Genomic DNA, 23,634 nt, shown 5'->3' on the forward strand with positions numbered 1-23,634 from the left:
AGGTAACCGGAAAAAGGGAGTCCTCCTCAGCTCCTTCTGCCTTTGCCTTCCAAATTCTTATGCTGGGGTTCACGGACCCCAGAGCTCCACAGATTGTTGGTGAATAGAATCCAAGTTCACAGGGAGACATTTTGATGCTCTGATCATAACAATAACAGCATAATTATTATTAGTTAAACCAGGATGAAATACACCTGGTCTTCTGTTGCCTGTTTTCATCTCTTGCTACTCTGTCCCGTGTTTACTCCCCTCTAGTCAGACATCCTCTCATCTCAAATCTACCCATCCTTCCAGATCTACGTCAGTGGTCATCCTTATGTTATCTCAAGATGAAAGATAATGTAATTTTTGTATGCTTTCAAAAACGCAAGCTTTCTATATAGAATTAGATCTAAATAAAAAGTCTTCATGGTGTAATACAGGTTCAAATAATTTCTAGAAGTTCTTGAATATAAATGTCATGAAAGCTTACAAAACCATTGTTTGCCTTGATTCTCTTCCTCGCTTCCACCATGTGTGGGCTTGCCTTCCTCTTAACCCACATTTTATGTTGTCTCACTCATACTACACTTAATATTTTATCTGCTATGTAGTATAAGGATTAACTCATGTTTATTCTTTCATTGTCATAAGTATGAAATGCAAGATGAGAGAATTCACCTTGGATTAAGGTGACAAGAAGGCCAGTGTGGACTGTGTAATTGTCACCCCTAACATAAGTTAGGGACTTCCAATTACAGTATAAACCTTAAAGGGGTCTGGATATAAATATACAGCACGTTAACTTTTTTTTTTCCTCTTAGATAATGTTATACGTTAAAACAAGTCTGATTTTGCCAGACCAAAGTAGATTTCCTATTGATCGTTCTTTTCTCAGCTTTTCTATTGCCCTGGTGAAAATCAGGCCAGGAAAGTGGAGTAATGCGAAGTAGTTATATCTGGTTATCAAGCTCCTCGACTTGTTGGTCATCATTTTGAAGTATACTGTTGTAATTTCATAGTGTCTTCTTTTCTCCCTGAGAGCAATAAATGCTTTTCTTTTCTCTCTCTTTTTTTAAAATATTTATTTATTTACTTATTTGGTTGTGCTGGGTCTTAGTTGTGGCACTCGGGCTCCTTAGTTGCAGCAGGCGGGCTCCTTAGTTGCGGCATGCATGTGGGATCTAGTTCCCTGACCAGGGATCGAACCCGGGCTCCCTGCATTGGGAGTGCAGAGTCTTAACCACTGCGCCACCAGGGAAGTCCCATAAATGCTTTTCTTTATTTCTATGTTTGATTTCAATTTTAATTTTTTAATGAAGATATAGAGCCAGTTTATAAATAAATGTAGTTGGTGGTATTAAAGTAATTTTATTTTCTTCAACTGCCAGGATATATATGTGGATTTTTATATTATTTTGTAAATCTGTCAAGTTATGAGAACATCCTCATGTGCAAAAATAAAGTGTTTTCTCATTCATTGTGTTCTTCTCAACTTTCCTGCAGAATAACTGATGTTAAATCTTTTTTGAAGAAAAAACTGTGAAGTTGAGAATCTTGCCTCTTTCAAAGAGTGAGACCGTAAAATAGATTTCAGAGCCTCAATTTGTAGACCATAGATTTACACAATTGATTATGGTGCTACCACTCATCTCTGTGTGGGTTCAGATTAGATCATTTTTTTTTCCTTTTTTTTCTTGGTTATTCTAACTTGTCTGCTCCCTGAATCATTTTGCTTATATTGGAGTGTCATTTATCGCTACTAAGCTGTTTCTATTTCTCAGAGAAATTAAAGCTTCATCAAGAGATATTTGTATATATGTGCCACATATATACAAATAGTGAGGGTGGGAGGGAGGGAGATGCAAGAGGGAAGAGATATGGGAACTTACGTTTATGTATAACTGATTCACTTGGTTATAAAGCAGACACTAACACACCATTGTAAAGCAATTATACTCCAATAAAGATGTCTAAAAAAAGAGATATTTGTACGTTTCTTTCAGGAGTCGCTTCATCATGAGAAATCTAAAGTTATTTCGGAGCTTGGAGTTCAGGGATATTCAGGCTCCAGGGGAACCTCAGTGCTTCTCTCTCCGAACTGAACAAGACACAGTGCTCCTTGGCTCAGAACATGGACTGATAGAAGTAGACCCCGTCACAAGAGAGGTAAGTTACTGATGGAGGATGCTAGCACTTGGCATGACTCTTGACTTGTCTTTTTCCAAACTTGCTTCCCCAAATAGTATGTCCTTTAAATCTTTCTGAATTTATGCCCCGCCAAATGAATACTCCCATCACTTTATTTATTTATTTATTTATTTATATATTTTTTTATTAGTTTCTGCTTTATAACAAAGTGAATCAGTCACACATATACATCTTTTCCCACATCCCTTCCCTCATGCATCTCCCTCCCTCCCACCCTCCCCATCCCACCCCTCCAGGCGGTCACAAAGCACCGAGCTGATCTCCCTGTGCTCTGCGGCTGCTTCCCACTATCTATCTACCTTACGTTTGGTAGTGTATATATGTCCATGCCTCTCCCTCGCTTTGTCACAGCTTAGCCTTCCCCCTCCCCATATTCTCAAGTCCATTCTCAAGTAGGTCTGTGTCTTTATTCCCGTTTTACCCCTAGGTTCTTCATGACTTTTTTTTTTAATTCCATATATATGTGTTAGCATACGGTATTTGTCTTTCTCTTTCTGACTTACTTCACTCTGTATGACAGACTGTAGGTCTATCCACCTCATTACAAAGAGCTCAGTTTCATTTCTTTTTATGGCTGAGTAATATTCCATTGTATATATGTGCCACATCTTCTTTATCCATTCATCCGATGATGGACACTTGGGTTGTTTCCAGCTCCGGGCTATTGTGAATAGAGCTGCAATGAACATTTTGGTACATGTCTCTTTTGGAATTATGGTTTTCTCAGGGTATATGCCTAGTAGTGGGATTGCTGGGTCATATGGTAGTTCTATTTGTAGTTTTTTAAGGAACCTCCATACTGTTCTCCATAGTGGCTGTACCAATTCACATTCCCACCAGCAGTGCAAGAGTGTTCCCTTTTCTCCACACCCTCTCCAGCATTTATTGTTTCTAGATTTCTTGATGATGGCCATTCTGACTGGTGTGAGATGATATCTCATTGGAGTTTTGATTTGCATTTCTCTAATGATTAATGATGTTTCCCTTCACTTTATACTGATGTCATATTAGGCATAACTTAACTAGTACCCTATCTTTTAGTCTGCTTCTGTTTTAATCTAAGTTGGCAAAACTCTGACATTGTATTTTGTGGGGTTGCCCTACTTTTTACCCTTTCTACCATGTAAATACTATCTATTAACAGTTCTCAAGTGGGAATGCAGATGAAAATTTCCTGTAGGGCTTTTTAAACTGTTTCAGTCACCATCTCATACCAACTAAATCAGAATCTTCACTTCTGGAGCGTGAGCGTATGTATATTTAAAAGCTCTTTAGGTTGATTCTGATATCTTCCCTTAACTATATTTTGCTACTAATGTATTTTAGGTGATTACATTCTTAGTCCCCTTTCCCCATACTGTGTCCATTTTAGGAAATCATAGTTAGTAGCTTCATGTTTTATTGGATATTTTCAAAGATACCAGGCTTTTATGTTTGCGTGGCACAAAGGTCATATTAACTGTGTTTTGTGTTAAAGATGGTAGTGTTGTGATATTTCTCAAACGAAGGTTTGGGTTTTAATCTAGGAAAAAACATTTTAGAAAGCTTTTATATTATAAAAGAAACATTAAAAAGTATTTCTGGAAGTCTTATGAATTGTTCTTGAAAGTAGATTGACTTAATTTGCTTATTTGTTTGTTTTGGTGAAAGGTGAAAAATGACACTCCTTTGGTGGCAGAAGGCTTTCTCCCAGAGGGTGGAAGTGGCTGCGTTGTTGGTATTCAGGAGTTGCTGGATCACGAGTCTGTGTGTGTGGCCACAGCCTCTGGAGGCGTCCTACTTTGCAATCTCAACACACACCAGGTAAGTGGAAGAGACCAGCGAGGAGGAAATCTTAGGCATCCTCAAATGCCTTTTTTTGTTTCATGTCACTAGTTTTTCGTAGAAGTTTAAAATGTCAGGAGCCATAATATTTAAGCATTTTGCAAATTTAAGTCTTTGCATTATATAATTCTTTACAGAAAATTGTTGGCATGGCTTTAGCTATATTTCAGGATTCTTCTAAAAGTCAGTTTTGTCTACTGCATTTATTAATTAGAACAATCAGAACATTCCAAATAAGAACTTAACAAAAACTCAAACCTGGCCATTCTTGTATGGTATAGCTCACCTCTTACTAGAATCTGATCCTGAGTTGTAACCTTTATTTCTCGATTTATGAAGTCTTTGAAGTGTTTATATGGCTTATGTTTTCTTTTATGAATGCTGAGTAAGCCTCTCCTTGATGGCTAACTTTAAGAGTCCCTGAACTACAGGTGCTAAGGTGATAATGCTATCATTATGTGCACATCTTATGACTACCAGAGAAGATAGACTTCAACCATTTGCCTCCTTCTCTACTTAGCATAAGGCTGAGTTTCTGGATTTCTATTCTCACCTTCTTGACAGCTTTTTAAACTTTGTTGATTACTCCCTTAGTTGTGATCTCTTTAACATGGATGTATCACAAGTCATATTACTAATCATAGGATAATAATAGCAGCTGACATTTATTAAATGTTTACAATGCACCAGGCACTTTTTCAAGTGTTTTTCATGCAAAATTGTATTTAATCTTCACTACAACCTTATGAGGTAGATTGTTGTTTTTCCATTCTTCAGAAGAGGAAATTGAGGCACAGAGGGCTTAAATGACTAGGCCAAGGTCAAACAGTTATCAGGTGGGATTTAAACCCTGGCAGTCTAACTCTGGCACCTTTGCTTTTAACGGTTCCATTTAATCAAACAATAAATCTCGTTCTCAGTTCATGGTGAGAAATATCAAAGCCATAACTTAATTAGTATTTCTCACATTTAAAAGGTATGCTTTTACTTTCAAAACATTTTGTAGAAGTTTTTCCTAATTACTGAGCTCCTCCAATCCATTGGTCTCCACCAGATGGTGCTGATCCTCCATATTTGTGGCATCACAGTGTCTGCAAGACAGAATCCATGTTCCTTACTGTGCCTTATAAGACCTTTCACTATCTGTTCCCCAAATTCCTTTTTAGCCTCACCTCCCACCCCCATCATTCCTGTGTGTATATATACCTTATGCTCTAGTTGCAGCTGATTTTTAACTGCTCTTTTTAACTGCACATTTTCCCCCCAGTGTCTGCCTCCTAGCCCTATTCCTACCCTTCAAAGCACCTCCTCAGAGAAGCTTTCCTGAACTCTCTGGGGCCATTTGTCAGTCTCTGCTCTGAGCCCACACTTAATTCCCAGAGACCACGGTTACATCCCTAACCCTGCTGTAGAGGCATCTTTTATCTCTCTTTTATCTCCTTAACGGGAGGAATGGAGTGGCCGTAGTCACCTCCGGTCCCTATGGTCTGTATCATGCCTGGTCTTCTAATACGTGTTACTGAATAAATGTTTACTGAATAATTTCACCTTTGTGTGTTTTGTTAATTGTTTTGATTAAGGTCATAGTAAATATTTACTGAGACGCTTATATTTTCATATCTCCCTTAACATTTTGAAATGTCTCTCTCAGCTGGAATGTGTCGGGAGTGTAGCCAGTGGTATCTCTGTCATGAGTTGGAGTCCTGACCAAGAACTGGTGCTTCTTGCCACAGGTAAGCATGTCACTGGTCCCTAATTCTTGACTTTTATAAAACATGACTCCTAATATCTCACAGGCTTAAGTTTTAGGGTGCTTAAGTTTCAAAAAAAAACATTTCTTGGAACAAGGATACCAGCATGATAATCTGTAGGGAATGTGGTGTTTTTGAGTTAAGTGTTACTTCTTAATATATTGTTTTAGAAAGTTGCTGCTCGGCTTCCCTGGTGGTGCAGTGGTTGAGAGTCCGCCTGCCGATGCAGGGGACACGGGTTCGTGCCCCGGTCCGGGAGGATCCCACATGCTGCAGAGCGGCTGGGCCCGTGAGCCATGGCCGCTGAGCCTGCGCGTCCGGGGCCTGTGCTCCGCAGCGGGAGAGGCCACAACAGTGAGAGGCCCACGTACGCAAAAAAAAAAAAAAAAAAAAAGTTGCTGCTAAGGTCCATAGTTATGGTTTAAAATGTCAGCAATATTTAACCTACTCTAAGAGGAAGAGTTGCTACATAAAATAAACTGATTCTAAGAACTGCTCTCCCAGTCCTATTTTTTTCCCTTAAGTCTTTTCATTCCAGATGAGTTTCTGCAAACTAGCAGCCTGATGAGGTATACATTTGAAGAGATATCTTGCTGACTAAATCGTTGAAGTTAGTGGAGGAGGGCTATGTGGACTTTAATGTTAGCTTGACATACATAAATAGCTGAGAATAAGCACTAGGTGACGTACCCAGTCAAAAGTTCTTTATAAAAATGAGAGTCAGAACATTTTGAATAAGTTCTGTCTTCCCTGTTTTGACTATAAGCTCCTCCACTCCAGCTCAGTAGCTTCCAGTGCTATAGATACTTACGGAATGGCAGATTTGCTAAATGAGAACAAAATCATTCTTGTTTTTGCTCCCCCAAGGTCAACAGACCCTAATTATGATGACAAAGGAGTTTGAACCAATCATGGAACAGCAAATCCACCAGGATGATTTTGGTGAAAGTAAGTATAGCTTTGTTTGAAACATTTTGTGACTTGTCTTGCACACTAGTAGGCACGTCATAAGCCCAAGGAACTTAAACCCCTACTTAATTCACTGTCTGATAGCCCAATTCCTTTAGTTCATTCCAGATTTTAAAAGGCATACCTCTGGCACCTCTCCAAGTCTCAGAGTTGGCTTGGTCAATAACTTGGGGAATAGGGATCTGTGCTTAGAATCACCTGGGTAGTTGTTGCCCAAACCCCAGGACAGGCTTAGCCGGGGTGTTTAATGAAAAGGACTGTACTAGCTAGAATAAGGAGAGCATTTCTGAGGTACAATTTTGGGGAGAAGATAAGAGAGGCAGGATAGAGAGCTGATTTTTGTTCCTACTGATTAGACCTGAATTTTCATGGGAAGCATCATATTGTTTTCTTGCTAAGATCTAGCTGAGGTGATATGGGCATTAGGCTGTGGAACTATTGAAGGGGAGATGCTTATTGAGTATAAGAAGCTCTGGCCAACTTGAGGGCACCAGGTGGCTGGCCTGATTGAGGTTCTCAAGGATGGGCGAGATGGTATTTTAACTTTTGCTGAGGTCTAACCTCATGACTTCTCGTTCTACTAAGTAAGAAATCATTTAGAAAGGCGCTACTCATTTATTCATTCAAAAATAATTTGTTTGTTCAGAAATAATGTTTGAGTAGGCAGTATGAACCCAGCAGTGTGTTTGGTGCTGTGGCTAATTCATCTTTTCCCTTAAGGAGTCAATAATAACAGGATGTGCAGGTATTAGGGTAGCATAAGGAGAGAAAGGGAGTAATGGGGATGGAAGACTTCCCAGAGGAGGCCGACTTGAGCTGAGTTTTGGCTGATTTGGTGTTGGGTAAATGAGGGTTGAGGGTGGGGGAGTGGTCCAAGCAAGTGAATTAGTTCATTCCAAGGCAGGGATGTTTCATAGAAGCCTTTGACACAGCATGGCTTATTCAGGCAACTATGAGTACTTCAGCATTGCCTAGTGACAGGACATGGATGTGGAATGAAATAAAGGGGAGGGATTTTGATTAAGTTTGATAGGGAATTTGGACATTAAGTTATAGGAGATCAGTCATTAAACGTTCTGATGATGCAAGATTGATTGATTGGTGGAGAGGGAAGAGACGAGACAGGGTTACCTGGTAGGAGGTTGCTGCAGGAATCCAGGTGAGAGATAAAGAAGGTGGGTGTGGGACTAGAAAAGGGAAAAATGCAGGAAAATTTTGATTCTCAATGAGGATAGGAGTACATTTTTTGGAATTACGGGAAACTTTTTTTGAATATATGTGCATGGTCCCCCTCCTGCCCTAGCTAGTTTGAGAAATACCAGTTTAGAAAGTGAAATAAATAGGCTTTGGGTATGTAAGGTGAAGAAGAAAGTTTAGTAGGACTCTAGCCAGAAGCTCAGGTGGTGGAAATAAAGATGTCAGTATCTGAGAGGGAAGGTGGGGGAAGTGCTGGTCTGTAAAGGGTGGGTGATGAGTTCCTTTTTGGATTTGTTTAAGGGCGCTATGGGATCACCAAGTAAAGCAGGTGAGTAGAAGGGGCTGAAGCTCAGGAGAGGCCAGAGCTGTGGACTGGGAGTCACTGGCATGTGGGGAATCTTTACAATCTTGGGATTAGATGTGCTTGCTCAAGGAGCAGGTATGGTGCTGGATCTAGGGCCCAGGGTGGGACTCTGGGGCATCCAGCTTTGAGGATAGTCATAGAGGTAGTAACCAACACATCTTTGCATGGGAAGGTGCTCTGGGCCTGGCTCATCCCACCGACTTTTCCATAAGAAGTCTAATAGAGTAAATCAAAGGAGAGGGAGTCCAAGTCAGGGTCTTAGGTCTCAGAAATGTATTTGTCAGTACAAAAAGTCACTCTGTGGAGTGGTGAATAGATATTTTTCTTCTAACCGGGGTGTCGACAAACTTGTTCTGTAAAGAACTGGACAGTAACTGTTTTCCGCTTTCAGGCCATATGGTCTGTGTTGCAGCTACTCAACTCTGCTGATGTAGTATGAAAACACTCAAAAGACAGTACATAAAGAAATGGGTATGGCTGTGTTCCAATACAAGTTTATTTGTAAAAGCAGATGCAGGCTGTAGTTTACTGATTGCTGCTGTAACTCCACCACCTATTATCTGATCCCACTGGAAAAGTTGTCTTGCTTTGCTCCTTGACCCTTTATCTCTCTGTGGAAACTTTCGGATAGAAGCCCAGGGGTCTGCACCAGGATAGGCACTACTGTTTGTATACAGCAGCAAGGTATGCTTTGGGGTACTACAATACTTGGATGTGCCCAAGCAGAGCAGACAGGAAACGGTCATGCTGACCCATAATTTATAGGAATTATAAACAGCCCTGCTTCGTCAGAATCAGCATCAGTTATAGGAGGGAAATATTGGGTCCTGGATCTGGCTGATGCTTTCAGGGGCATCTCTGTAGTACCTCTTATAGGTGGATGCCAAGTCCTACCTTCAACAACAGAAGGCTGCATTATTTCAGCAACTCTGACTTTATATTTTAGGTAAGATCAGCATTATAATTTAGAAAGAAGCCCAGCCTGGAAGGCAGAAGCCCTGTGTTCTAATTTTGGCCTCTGTCACTAGGGGGTCTCAGTCTCTGTCTCTGTGAGGGGTTGAGTTCCATAATCATGGTCTCCTCCAACGCTAGCAGGGAGGTTGGATACATTTAGTGGATTGAACACTTACAATCGGAATTTTATTCCCAGCTCTTGTCTTCTTGAGTTTTATGTTTTGTTATCTGTGGACGTATTGCATAGATTCTTCATGTTTCATTCTCCTTGTAAACTGGGGATGGATTGCTGACTGTCATCAAGGGAATTTATATACGATGGCAGTAGAGCTCTTTCCAAAATAAGAGCATTTCAAAGTCTTCAAAATCACTTCAGCATATAATATGGAACATAAGTTTTTAAAATATTGACTGCTGGTCAATATATTGAGAGGTCTCAGAGGACCCAACTTCATGAAGAATAGCTATGAAACTGCATTTATTTTATTTAGCTTATTGGTTGTCGTGCATATTCTCACTCAGTTGTTCTCTAGGCAAGTTCATCACTGTTGGCTGGGGCAGGAAGGAGACGCGGTTCCATGGATCAGAAGGCAGGCAAGCTGCCTTTCAGCTGCAAATGGTAAGGTTGGTCTGATGGATAAAGAACCTTCTTTGGAACAAATAGAAGTTCTGCTACACACCAGGAGCTCTTAGGTGTCCAGGTGTTACCAAAAGTGGGGTCCGGCTGCTCGCCGCTCTAAAGCCAATAAAGAGGCAAGGTTGGTGGAAAGGAAAGTTTGCTTTATTCCGCTGGATGCCAGCAACCGGGGGGTGGGAGGGTTGGGGGCGGATTTTTGTGCAAAGGCCGACTCCCCTCCCTGACAACCAGTGGGCAAGAGCTCTTATAGGCCGAGAGAGGGGGCTATATGCAGAAACAGTACAGGCAGCTCTGACAGTCATCTTGAAATTGGTCATGTGGTGGTCTGACCAGCATCATCTTGATTATTAAGTACAGTTAGTCTTTACTTCCAGGGTCGGTTTGTTCCCATTTCTTTGAGGCCAATTCTCGGATTTGTGGCAGCTTATGTCATGGCCACAGTCTGGTCATCATGTAGTTAACTTCTTCCACCCAGTGGGGGTTTCAGTATCTATAAGACAGTTCAAAGGATATGGCTCAGAATATTATCTATAGCCCTTGAGGAGGAACTAAAAAGGTCCTTGACTGTGCTTAATGACTAAACTATTATTATGTAGTCATGTTGGACTGTTTTCCTTTGTTTCTGCATTTTCTCACTTCTCTGATTAAACTTATTGTTTGGCTAAAGGTTTTCTGCAGACAAAAGGCAGGCTGAGGACATGGGGTGGGGTGGGGGACCATAGGGTCCTGCTCTGTTCCACAGGTAGAGGGTGTTAATGGACAGATCTCTTCTGCTCTAGTAAAACTGAAGCTGTTTAGAGACCTTAGGGAATGAGTCATCCTAGAAAGATCCTTTTTTCCTATTGCCAAGTTGTTTTGTTATTCTTTTTTTCACATAGAGAATAATGATCACCAATATTCATTTAAAAAAATAAGTCATCACAGACAGAAATGAAACATTCTGTATCCCTTCCTGATACCCTTCCCCTTCCTCCCGAGAAGGAGCTGCTGCCCTGCATTCACTGTTGATCATTCACATGCATGTTTTTATCCTTTTCCTACATATGTATATATTAGTCTTTTTTTTTTTTCTGATTTCCCTTCCTGGATGAAACTATGTTTTCCTTCTTTCTGGATACATTTTGAAGATAGAGCTACAGGATTTATTGATAATAGATAGATGTAGGGTAAGAGAGAGAGAGAGAGAGGAATTGAGGATAATCCCCAGATGTGGGCCGGAGCAAATGGAAGCGTTTTGTCTGTATTATATGTGGAAATTTCCCTGAGCTGACCTTCTAGGATAGATGGAATCATATACTGCCTGCCGTTACATTTTCCATCCTTACTTTATTTCTGGCTACATTCCGTGTAACTCATATTGTCTCCTAACCCTTCACTAGAGGAAGTTTGTGTATACCACAGGGCGATTTCATTGAGAATAAATCTTGTTAGGCTGCTGTGTATTCCCTACTGTGCAGCTTGTGGCACTAGCACCATTCCGACTTAGCCTATCACTGGAATGTGATGATGGATGCTCAGGTGGTCATTTGTCCCCAGCCCCACAGAATTGGCTTCTGTCTTCAAGGCTTTCGGGACGGAGGTGCAAGTGGCACTGGAAACCTTTCTTCTTTCTGTGCTGCAGAATGCGGAGCTTGTCCATGTTTTCATCACTGCTGCTGGCTTTATCTCCTCTGGCTCTTCCCTGCCCACCTTCCTCTCATCTTCTTATCTCTTCTGTGCAGAGTTGCGAAGTTTACCCAGTGAATGAAACTCTACCGGCTTAAATTTAGACAAACATAAATTTCCTTGTATAGTTACCTGATAGATTCCTCAGCTCGTTATTTTTAATATCTAGATCTGTAGCTCTTTTTCCCTGTTGCTGTGCTTGGAGGCCACTTTTTAATGCCCAGAGAAAGATTTTGTTTTGCTTTGTTAAGTTCTTTTCTCTCGATTTCTGGGTCTAAGGGCCCTTCTGGAAGGGTTCCTGAGGATTCTGTGAAACTCGATTTCTAGATAGCTTAAACCTTAAATAAAAGGTTTAACTTTAGTAGCCTGGGGCTTGTTTGGTTCTGGGCCATTTAAGGCCCCCAGTAACATTTGTGGTTTTTCCTCTCTTTAGCACAAGTCTGCTTTTCCCTGGGATGACCATAGACCACAAGTTACCTGGCGTGGCGATGGACAGTTTTTTGCTATGAGTGTTGTTTGCCCAGAGACAGGTATGGAAATAAATTTTTCTTCCTTTTGCTTTGAGGGTTTTCTTTCATTACACCCATGAGGTAACGATGTGCTGCTTTAGGTGTTAAATGAATATAGAGCTAAGAATCAGAAGAGTTCTTTGAGGCTATTTGGCCCAGCCTCCTACCTGTTGGATACGAATTTTTAACAAGATTCATCTAATTGGCTTTGTGAAACCACGACAGTTTTTATTAATAAGGAAGGTGTTTGGAAGTTCGGACTTGACAACATTTATCACAATGCTTTAAGTTTTGCTGTTGTTGTTTTTCTCCCTCTATCTACTACACAGGGGCTCGAAAGGTCAGAGTGTGGAGCTGGGAGTTTGCTTCACAGTCAGCCAGTGAGCCTGTGGCAGGACTGGGACCTGCTCTGGCTTGGAAGTGAGTGGGAGAAGAAACCTTGTAACTTCTTCCCAGAGAATTTCTTGGTACTAGGGTGGGAGTGGTGGTACCTATTGAATGTGGGTGTTTATAAAACACAAAGAGATAATCACTTTTTCTCATTTGGCTGTAAGCCCGTATCTTTCTTTTTTTGTTCCGTGAAGTCTGAATGTGGTTTGAATAGTAGATTCTGAGCTTCACAGACCTCATCATTCCAAGGCCCACACGTTTTGTAGGTTATAGGCAGGGCCTACATGAAGCCACTGTGTAAAACAGAAAGTGGTGCTTAGAAGGAAAGTTGCAGTCTGTGAATTTCTGTGGGGCAGCAGAGCTTTGGTGAAAACCAGGAAAGGGCTTCCTTTCTCTGCACAAACTCCCACACTAAGGGGACCTGTTTGCTGAGGAACACGTGGGCTGGATTTGGGCCCTATTCACCTGTTGGCCTAGTACCCTTGTGCAGGTCACAACCTGCTTGTGATATATGGCTGTCCTGATTATAGATAGAAGAAATATTTCCTGCCTCAGTAGCATCTGTTACAGGCAAAACCTAGGTCTCTAGGTTTTAGACATCTGTTTCCCACCAGTATTTGAGTGGCAATTGGATGACAGAGGAAAGAGAGAAATGTATTTGAATTAAAACTAGAGACAAATATAAACAATATGGGGCGATCAAGGTGTCTTCAGTAGATTGAGAAGTCTTTAAAAATACCTACCTGAGTTGCTGAAGTCATATAATTGAAGGAGAAATAGTTCATGGTTTTATAGGACATTATACTGGGAATGGTTTAAATAATTTATTGGTTCTTTTAAAAAGTCACCCAAGTGCAGTCTAAATCTGTGAGTCTTTGTGGGCAAATAGAGCCCTTGTGCAAATCAGAAAAAGGCACTATGTCCTCTGGGCAGATACAGTCCCACACTAGGGTGACTGCTTGCCAGGAAACATGGGATTTAAAACTTCCTTGGATGGAGGCTTTTTGTTTTTGCTGAAAGAATTTTCTCTGAATTTCATCTTGTTCTTAGCCATCTGGATGAGCTTTTGGATGCTCCTAACACTCTGGGTTTGCTTTAAGGCCCTCAGGCAGTTTGATTGCATCTACGCAAGATAAACCCAATCGGCAGGATGTTGTGTTGTTTGCGAAAAATGGACTTCTCCATGGACATTTTACACTTCCTTTCCTCAAAGATGAGGTTAAGGTAGGTGCCTGAGTTGTTCTAGCATCACATTTAGAGGACTTTCCACAGCCATAGAGAAGATTTGTATTTGATATGGGTATGTAAATAGAAGCCCCAGAGTAGACAGTAATAAAAATAGTGGCTTCCTATGACTGAATTTTTTTTACAAACCAAATTGTTTTTCTTAAGGAGATTTTGCAGAGAAGAAATAGCATTCCTTCCTCACCCTAGATAAAACACAGAAAGGAAATAAAAATGTCAGTTTTCATTGTTCATTTTGACAAAAGCATAATTCTTCCAGTGATAAAGATACTTGTCAGCTTTTTTTTTTTTTTTTTTTTGCGGTACGCGGGCCTCTCACTGTTGTGGCCTCTCCCTTTGCGGAGCACAGGCTCCGGACGCACAGGCTCCGGACGCACAGGCTCAGCAGCCATGGCTCACGGGCCCAGCTGCTCCGTGGCATGTGGGATCTTCCCAGACCGGGACGCGAACCCGTGTCCCCTGCATCGGCAGGCGGACTCTCAACCACTGCGCCACCAGGGAAGCCCTACTTGTCAGTTTTAACATTTAAACCTTAAGGAGGTTGTGTACCATTTGGATCTTTGCTGGAGCGGAAACAAATCATGGTAATTTTTAATTGTGTAAAAATTTAAATATATTAAAAGTTGAGAGAAGAGTTTAATGAACTCCCATGTACCTATTACTTACTTTCAACAGATATATACCAGCATTTTGCAAAATTATTTTCATCTATTCTTCACTCTCTGGCCCCCCCGCCACACACACACACTTTGTAAAACTTTCCTAGGGTTTTAATTTTAAAAATCATATTTTCAGTATTCATTTCTCTAACAGTTGAGAACATTTTTCTTTATATAAGCACAATTCCATTATCACACCTTATAAAATTAGTAATAATTCCTTAATATTACCTAATACCTCGTCTGTATTCAAATTTCCCTGATTGTCTAAAAATGTCGCCTTCATTTGGTTAAATATTTAAACATAATGCATTTTTTGAAGTCCTCTACATATGATGACAGAGATTTGTTTAATAACTCCATAGGTTAGTAATTTACAGCTAGGGATCAACTCAGGTGTGGGATTATTTGACTTGTGAGAGCAGGGAATTTAGCTCTCCTAAAGATTTTGAGGTAAATACGTAAAGGCCAGTGACAGGTCTTTTTTCCCTACTAGGTTAATGACCTTCTTTGCAATGCAGATTCCACTGTGCTTGCAGTATGGCTGGAAGACCTTCAGAGGGAAGAAAATTCCACTCTAAACACCTATGGTAAGACAGCTGTAGTATCTCAGCCTTCTGCCCCATAAAATGTAATTGAAAGTAGTAGGCCGTGGAGTTTCCTTTATCCCTTTCACTTAGTCCTGTAATGGAATCAAAGATAACTGAGGCGGGTAGGTAGAGATGAGGGAGTGGTTAGCTTTTGATGGGAGGGATTTCAGTTATGTATCAGGCAGGGTCTCTAGAGAAACAGAATCAGGGTAGTCTGGCTGGTTGGAAATTCAGTGAAGAGTTGATGTTGCAATCTTGAATCCAAAATCTGTGGGACAGGCCCACAGTCTGGAAACTTGGACAAGATTCTATGTTACAGTCTTGAGACAAAATTCCTTTTTCTCTGGGAAGCTGTGGTTTTTGCTCTTAAGGCTCTATAAACTCTTTGGATGAGATCTGTCCACATTATGGAGGATAGTCTGCTGTACTTAAAGTCAGCTGATTAGAAAGGTTAATCACATCTGCAGAATACCTTCCCAGCAACATCTAGACTGGTGTTTGACCAAACAACTAGACACCATAGCCTAGCCAAGTTGACATGTAAATTAACCATCACAGGTCATCAGTGCTTTCTCTTCATGGATGGTACCAGTGTAGCAAATCAAAATGCTAGCCAAAGGAACACTGTGGAAGTGAAAGAGAATTGAGATTAGATATAAGTAAGAATCTTCTGTAGCTTTTAAATGGTAAATCAAATTGTAAATATGTATTTTTCAGTGTATATGTAATATGTGAAAGCATTAGAAAATAAAGATGGGAAGAAAAAAAGTTCTTCCGTAATTCTGTCACTCAGTAATAATCGCTATTTAAATTTTCTTGTCTTCCCGGTTTTATGTATACATCTCAGTATAGCTGTGATCTCATTTTTGTTAAATATGTAGGTATGGTACCTGCAGTTTTTTTTTTCCATTGCAATTTTTATTAGTTTCTTCTTTATTACAAAGTGAATCAGTCATACATATACATCTGTTCCCACATCCCTTCCCTCTTGCGTCTCCCTCCCTCCCACCCTCCCTATCCCACCCTTCCAGGTGGTCACAAAGCACCGAGCTGATCTCCCTGTGCTATGCGGCTGCTTCCCACTATCTATCTACCTTACGTTTGGTACTGTATATATGTCCATGCCTCTCTTTCGCTTTGTCACAGCTTACCCTTCCCCCTCCCCATATCCTCAAGTCCATTCTCAGTAGGTCTGTGTCTTTATTCCTGTTTTACCCCTAGGTTATTCATGACACTTTTTTTTCTTAAACTCCATATATATGTGTTAGCATACGTTATTTGGCTTTCTCTTTCTGACTTACTTCACTCTGTATGACAGACTCTAGGTCTATCCACCTCATTACAAATAACTCAGTTTCGTTTCTTTTTATGGCTGAGTAATATTCCATTGTATATATGTGCCACATCTTCTTTATCTGTTCATCCGATGGTGGACACTTAGGTTGTTTCCATCTCCGGGCTATTGTGAATAGAGCTGCAATGAACATTTTGGTACATGTCTCTTTTGGAATTATGGTTTTCTCAGGGTATATGCCTAGTACTGGGATTGCTGGGTCATATGGTAGTTGTATTTGTAGTTTTTTAAGGAACCTCCATAGTGTTCTCCATAGCGGCTGTACCAATTCACATTCCCACCAGCAGTGCAAGAGTGTTCCCTTTTCTCCACACCTTCTCCAGCATTTATTGTTTCTAGATTTCTTGATGATGGCCATTCTGACTGGTGTGAGATGATATCTCATTGGAGTTTTGATTTGCATTTCTCTAATGATTAATGATGTTGAGCATTCTTTCATGTGTTTGTTGGCAGTCTGTATATCTTCTTTGGAGAAATGCCTATTTAAGTCTTCTGCCCATTTTTGGATTGGGTTGTTTCTTTTTTCGCTATTGAGCTGCATGAGCTGCTTATAAATTTTGGAGATTAATCCTGTGTCAGTTGCTTCATTGGCAAATATTTTCTCCCATTCTGAGGGTTGTCTTTTGGTCTTGTTTATGGTTTCCTTTGCTGTGCAAAAGCTTTTCAGTTTCATTAGGTCCCATTTGTTTATCTTTGTTTTTATTTCCATTTCTCTAGGAGGTGGGTCCAAAAGGATCTTGCTGTGATTTATGTCATAGAGGGTTCTGCCTATGTTTTCCTCTAAGAGTTTGATAGTTTCTGGCCTTACATTTAGGTCTTTAATCCATTTTGAGCTTATTTTTGTGCATGGTGTTAGGGAATGATCTAATCTCATACTTTTTACATGTCCCTGTCCAGTTTTCCCAGCACCACTTATTGAAGAGGCTGTCCTTTCTCCACTGTACATTCCTGCCTCCTTTATCAAAGATAAGTTGACCATATATGTGTGGGTTTATATCTGGGCTTTCTATCCTGTTCCATGGATCTATCTTTCTGTTTTTGTGCCAGTACCACACTGTCTTGATTACTGTAGCTTTGTAGTATAGTCTGAAGTCAGGGAGCCTGATTCCTCCAACTCCGTGTTTCGTTCTCAAGATTGCTTTGGCTATTCGGGGTCTTTTGTTTTTCCAAATTTTGAAATTTTTTGTTCTAGTTCTGTGAAAAATGCCAGTGGTAGTTTGATAGGGATTGCATTGAATCTGTAGATTGCTTTGGGTAGTAGGGTCATTTTCACAATATTGATTCTTCCAATCCAGGAGCATGGTATATCTCTCCATCTGTTTGTATCATCTTTAATTTCTTTCATCAGTGTCTTATAATTTTCTGCATACAGGTCTTTTGTCTCCTTAGGTAGGTTTATTCCTAGATATTTTATTCTTTTTGTTGCAGTGGTAAATGGGAGTGTTTTCTTCATTTCACTTTCAGATTTTTCATCATTAGTGTACAGGAATGCCAGAAATTTCTGTGCATTAATTTTGTATCCTGCTACTTTACCAAATTCATTGATTAGCTCTAGTAATTCTCTGGTAGCATCTTTAGGATTCTCTATGAATAGTATCATGTCATCTGCAAACAGTGACAGCTTTACTTCTTCTTTTCCAATTTGGATTCCTTTTATTTCCTTTTCTTCTCTGATTGCTGTGGCTAAAACTTCCAAAACTATGTTGAATAAGAGTGGTGAGAGTGGGCAGCCTTGTCTTGTTCCTGATCTTAGTGGAAATGGTTTCAGTTTTTCACCATTGAGGACAATGTTGGCTGTAGGTTTGTCATATATGGCCTTTATTATGTTGAGGAAAGATCCCTCTATACGTACTTTCTGCAGGGTTTTTATCATAAATGGGTGTTGAATTTTGTCGAAAGCTTTCTCTGCATCTATTGAGATGATCATATGGTTTTTCTCCTTCAACTTGTTAATATGGTGTATTACATTGATTGATTTACGTATATTGAAGAATCCTTGCATTCCTGGGATAAACCCCACTTGATCATGGTGTATGATCCTTTTAATGTGCTGTTGGATTCTGTTTGCTAGTATTTTGTTGAGGATTTTTGCATCTATGTTCATCAGTGATATTGGCCTGTAGTTTTCTTTCTTTGTGACATCCTTGCCTGGTTTTGGTATCAAGGTGATGTCGGCCTCGTAGAATGAGTTTGGGAGTGTTCCTCCCTCTGCTATATTTTGGAAGAGTTTCAGAAGGATAGGTGTTAGCTCTTCTCTAAATGTTTGATAGAATTCACCTGTGAAGCCATCTGGTCCTGGGCTTTTGTTTGATGGAAGATTTTTAATCACAGTTTCAATTTCAGTGCTTGTGATTGGTCTATTCATATTTTCTATTTCTTCCTGAGTCAGTCTTGGCAGGTTGTGCATTTCTAAGAATGTGTCCATTTCTTCCAGGTTGTCCATTTTATTGGAATAGAGTTGCTTATCATTATTTGTTTTTATACTAGTGTCTTTGTAGTACATCTGCATTGTCACTTTCCTGTATCTTGTGTGTGTGGAAAGGCATCTGATTTTATCTCTCTTTTAAATTTAAATGAATTCATATTAAGTAAGTACAGGCATTTGTCTACTTCATTATGGTTTCTTGTGTGCCTGCCTGGGCATTTACATATTGAAATACATATTATTTTATTTTAAATGACCATTCTAATTTCTCCTTATATTATAGCTAGGATACTACATTTACTTAATTTTTAATAATGTATATAACTAGATTATATTATTTATGACTTTCATTTTAGAATACTAAAGGAAGCCTTACAAAATATTTGTTTTAAAGGATCTTGGTTTTGATAGGGTTGACAACCACAGGTGAAGACAAAGTCTGGCATATGGTAGATGTTTAATAAATATTTGCTTGATGTATTGATAGATGAATAAGACAAAAATGAAGACCGAAGTCCTAATTGATAGCTAACAAAGACCACCAGTGTTCCTAAATCAAAGAGAGAAAGCCGTTCATATATACATAGCTTAGAACAGGATACAATAGAGACAATGAGTGGGAATTGGAGACATTAAATTCCATACTTCTTTTTATGATCTGGTCAACAAAAGCATCTCAATATAATAGGTTTTATTGATGAATTCAGGTGTTACCCATCAATACTACCTGTCATCAGCACTGTTGTTACTTGATTATTATTAATTTTGTATTGTTATTATATTATTATTTTTCAGCTTTATTGAGATATAATTGACATATAACATTATGTAAATTTAAGGTGTACAAGGGGATGATTTGATATATGTATATATTATGAGATGGTTACCGCAATAAGGCTAGTTAACAAATCCATTACCTCATGTAGTTACGTTTTTTTTAATGGTGAGAACTTTTAAGATCTACTCTCTTAGCAACTTTCAAGTATACAAAAGAGTATTGTTAACTATAGTCACCATGCCGTATATTAGATATCCAGAACTTATTCATCTTGTTACTGGAAGCTTGTACCCATTTACCACCTTCACCCATTTCCCCCAACCCCCCCACACCTGGCAACTACCAATCTACTCTGTGTTTCTATTAATTTGGCTTTTTGAGATTCCACATATAGTCTTTTTCTGTGTGCTTGTCTCACTTAGTATAATGCCCTCAAAATTTACCTGTTGTTGAAAATGGTAGGATTAACTTCTTTCTCATGGCTGAATAATATTCCTTTTTACACACACACACACACACACACATATATATATAAAACATCTCCATATATATATATTACATCTTCTTTATCCATTCATTAGTTTGATGGACACTAAGATTATTTCCATGTTTTGGCTATTGTAAATAATGCTGCATTAAACATGGGGGTGCAGGTCTCTCTTTGAGATCCTAATTTCATTTCCTTTGGATATATTCCCAGAAGTGGAATTGCTGGATCATATAGTAGTTCTATTTTCAATTTTGGGGGGAACCTCCACACTGTTTTTGTATATGACCATACCAATTTACATTACCACCAACAATGTGCAAGGGTTCCCTTTTCTCCACATCCTTGTCAATACTTATTACCTCTTGTCTTTTTGGTAAAACCCATTCTAACAGGGGTGAGGTGATATTTCATTGTGGTTTTGATGTTGATATTGAGCACATTTTCATGTACCTGTTGTCCATTTGTATATCTTCTTTGGAAAAATGTCTATTCATATCTTTGCCAATTTTTAATCACATTGTTTTTTGCTATTGAGTTGCTATATATTTTGAGTTACTACATGCATATTGAGGTCCTTATGTATTTTAGATATTAACCTCTTATCAGATATACGGTTTGCAAATATTTTCTCCAGTTCCATAGGTTGCCTTTTCATCTCCTTCTTTGTTTCTTTTGCTGTGAAGAAGCTTTTTAGTTTGTTGTAGTCCCACTTGTTTATTTTTGCTTTTTTTTTTTTGCTTGTGCTTTTGGTGTTATATTAAAAAAATCATTGCCAAGATCAATGTCAAGTTTTTTTCCTATTTTTTGCTAGTAATTTTATGATTTCAGGTCTTACAACTTAAGTCTTTAATCCATTTTGAGTTAATTTTTGTGGATGGTGTAATATAAGGCTGCAATTTATGCTTTTGTATGTGAATACCCAGTTTTCCTAGCACCATTTATTGAAAAGGCTATCTTTTCCCCATTGAATATTCTTGGCTCCCTTGTCAAATATTAGTTGACCATATATGTATGTGTTTATTTCTAGACTCTTAATTTTGTTCCATTGGTCTACATGTCTGTTTTTACACCAGCACCATACTGGTTTGTTTGTTTGTTTGTTTGTTTTTGTGGTACGCGGGCCTCTCACTATCACGGCCTCTCCCGTTGCGGAGCACAGGATCCGGACGTGCAGGCCCAGCAGCCACGGCTCACGGGACCAGCCACTCCGTGGCATGCGGGATCCTCCTGGACCGGGGCACGAACCCGCATCGCCTGCATTGGCAGGCAGACTCTCAACCACTGCACCACCAGGGAAGCCCTACCATAGTGTTTTGGTTAGTTTTGTAATACAGTTTGAAATCAGGATGTATGATGCCTCCAACTTTGTTCTTCTCTCTCAGGATTGCTTTGGCAATCTGGGGTCTTTTGTTGTTCCATACAAATTTTAGGATTGTTTTTCTTTTCTTGTGAAAAATGCCATTGGAGTTTTGATAGGGATTGCACTGAATCTATGGATGACTTTGGGTAGTATGAACATCTTAATATTAATTCTGATCCACGAACATGGGATATCTTCCCATTTATTTGTATTTAATTTCTTTCATCAGTGCCTTGTAATTTTCAGTATACAGATCTCTCACCTCCTATGTTAATTTATTCCTAAGTATTTTATTATTTTTGGTGCTAATGTAAATGTGATTGTTTTATTTATTTCTTTTCCTGATAGTTTGTTATTAGTGTATAGAAACACAACTGATTTTTTTTGTATGTTGCTTTTTTATCCTGAAACTTTACTGTATTCATTTATTAGTTCTAACAGGTTTTTTTTTTTGATGGAGTGTTTAGGGTTTTCTATATATAAGATTGGGTCATCATTTTACTTTTTCCTGTCTAGTTTGGATATCTTTTATTTATTATTCTTGCCTAATTCCTCTGGCTAGGACTTCCAGTACTATGCTGAATAGAAATAGTGAGAGTGGGCACTCTTATGGCACTCTTGTCTTGTTACTGATCTTAGAGGAAAAGCTTTCAACCTTTCACTGTTGAGTGTGGTGTTACCTGTGGGCTTGTCATATATGTCCTTTTTTATGTTGGGCTACATTCCTTATATACTCACTTTGTTGAGAGTTTTTATCATAAAAAGATGTTGAATTTTGTCAAATGCTTTTTATGCAACTATTGAAATGATTTTGTAATAGTTGTAATGACTTTGTAATAGTTGTTTCTACCTCTTTGGAGCAAAACATTTACCCCCTTTAGAAAATACAGAGATTCCCCAAAAGCATGCTTTTTGAACTGTTAATATGGTGGTAGTACACAGCCCTCTACAACATGGTCATGTCCACCAAATGGAGCTGGAACAAATAAAGAGGTGCTAATACTACCATGATGTCTGTGGTGGACTTTTGTTGCAGTATTATCCAGGGGTGGCTCTAGCTGTGGGTGTGGACACTCATATGGGAAGAATTTCAGGGGAATCACTCAGCCGTTGAGTGTGTGCTGAAAAATACCCATACACGCCTGCCCGGTGACAGAGCTGCATTTGTTTATACGTGTAGTTGTGTATATGTGAGGGCCTCTCCATTCCCAGAGTCTCAATTAGCTGCTTTAAATATTTGTGGTGTACTCTGAGACAACCCACACATTTCCTTCACACGTGACAAGGACACTAGTTATGATGTTTGACCACTCTTTCATACACTAATATCACAAGGGATAGGGCAGTTCATGGGAAAAATGGGTATTTTAAGAGCCATGGATGTCAATGTCTTTTGTAAGTTACTCTGCCAGATTGTAGCCAAAACTATTTTCAAACAATAGAAGGAAACTTCATTTCTTAGTAAGAACAGGAATAACACAAATTCTAAATGTCTTTTGATAGATTATAAAATATAGTTATTAAATAACTTACAAATATATAACTAATAGATAACTCACATTTAGAATTCTAGCCCCTTTTACAATTTTGATATAATGAGATAATATGTGCAAATTGGTTTACATTTAGTATATTAAGTGTTCAAAGTGTTAGCCTCTGTTTAGTGTTGTGATAGCATTATATTGTCAGTAATAATTTATTAGTAGTAATAAAAATTGTGGTGGTATGGTAGTATATCAGTCCCATTTACAATCTAATTGCATCAGATATTTCTTGATTTCTAGATGATTTATTTTAATTGCAATTTAATGACGTTGGAAGGATTTGGTTATGAATGCTTAATGTCTCCTTTTAAAAAAATTCATTAATCATTACTAATTTTTAGGTTAAAAAATCTCTATAGTGGGCTTCCGTGGTGGCACAGTGGTTGAGAGTCCGCCTGCCAATGCAGGTGACACGGGTTCGTGCCCCGGTCCGGGAAGATCCCACGTGCCATGGAGTGGCTGGGCCCGTGAGCCATGGCCGCTGAGCCTGCGCGTCCGGAGCCTGTGCTCCGCAACGGGAGAGGCCACAACAGTGAGAGGCCCGCATACCGAAAAAAAAAAAAATCTCTGTAATGATCTCTCTATGGTTTTCTATGATTCCAAGTGTTACTTTTGAAAGGTGTTGGGATTTCCATGGACTGTGGCATTTGGAAGTCAAATAACTGTGGAGGCTGAATTGGTAGTCATTGCTGTTGATATTTTTGATAGTCCTGTTGTCCCATCAGCATAAGTCTGCCTG

At 39.3% G+C, this 23,634-nt stretch overlaps 1 protein-coding gene across 1 annotated transcript in view; it reads left to right on the top strand.

Annotated features, from left to right (window-relative positions):
- Nucleotides 1–15,644, top strand: part of LOC308609411 (elongator complex protein 1-like) — a gene marked incomplete at its 5' end in the record, with an annotated part of 18,416 nt that extends 2,772 nt beyond the window's left edge. Inside the window, 9 exons of the mRNA XM_081223086.1 lie at nucleotides 1,986–2,148; nucleotides 3,841–3,993; nucleotides 5,666–5,747; nucleotides 6,633–6,713; nucleotides 9,783–9,868; nucleotides 11,985–12,081; nucleotides 12,390–12,480; nucleotides 13,551–13,674; nucleotides 14,851–15,644. Of these exons, the coding sequence (XP_081079212.1) occupies nucleotides 1,986–2,148; nucleotides 3,841–3,993; nucleotides 5,666–5,747; nucleotides 6,633–6,713; nucleotides 9,783–9,868; nucleotides 11,985–12,081; nucleotides 12,390–12,480; nucleotides 13,551–13,674; nucleotides 14,851–14,982 (1,009 nt within the window). The 3' untranslated portion in view covers nucleotides 14,983–15,644. The remainder of the gene's footprint in view (nucleotides 1–1,985; nucleotides 2,149–3,840; nucleotides 3,994–5,665; nucleotides 5,748–6,632; nucleotides 6,714–9,782; nucleotides 9,869–11,984; nucleotides 12,082–12,389; nucleotides 12,481–13,550; nucleotides 13,675–14,850) is intronic.
- Between the last annotated feature and the right edge of the window lie 7,990 nt (nucleotides 15,645–23,634).

The sequence above is a fragment of the Mesoplodon bidens genome, assembly GCF_964165515.1.
Source record: "Mesoplodon bidens genome assembly, chromosome: X".
Taxonomy (NCBI): Eukaryota; Metazoa; Chordata; class Mammalia; order Artiodactyla; family Ziphiidae; genus Mesoplodon; species Mesoplodon bidens.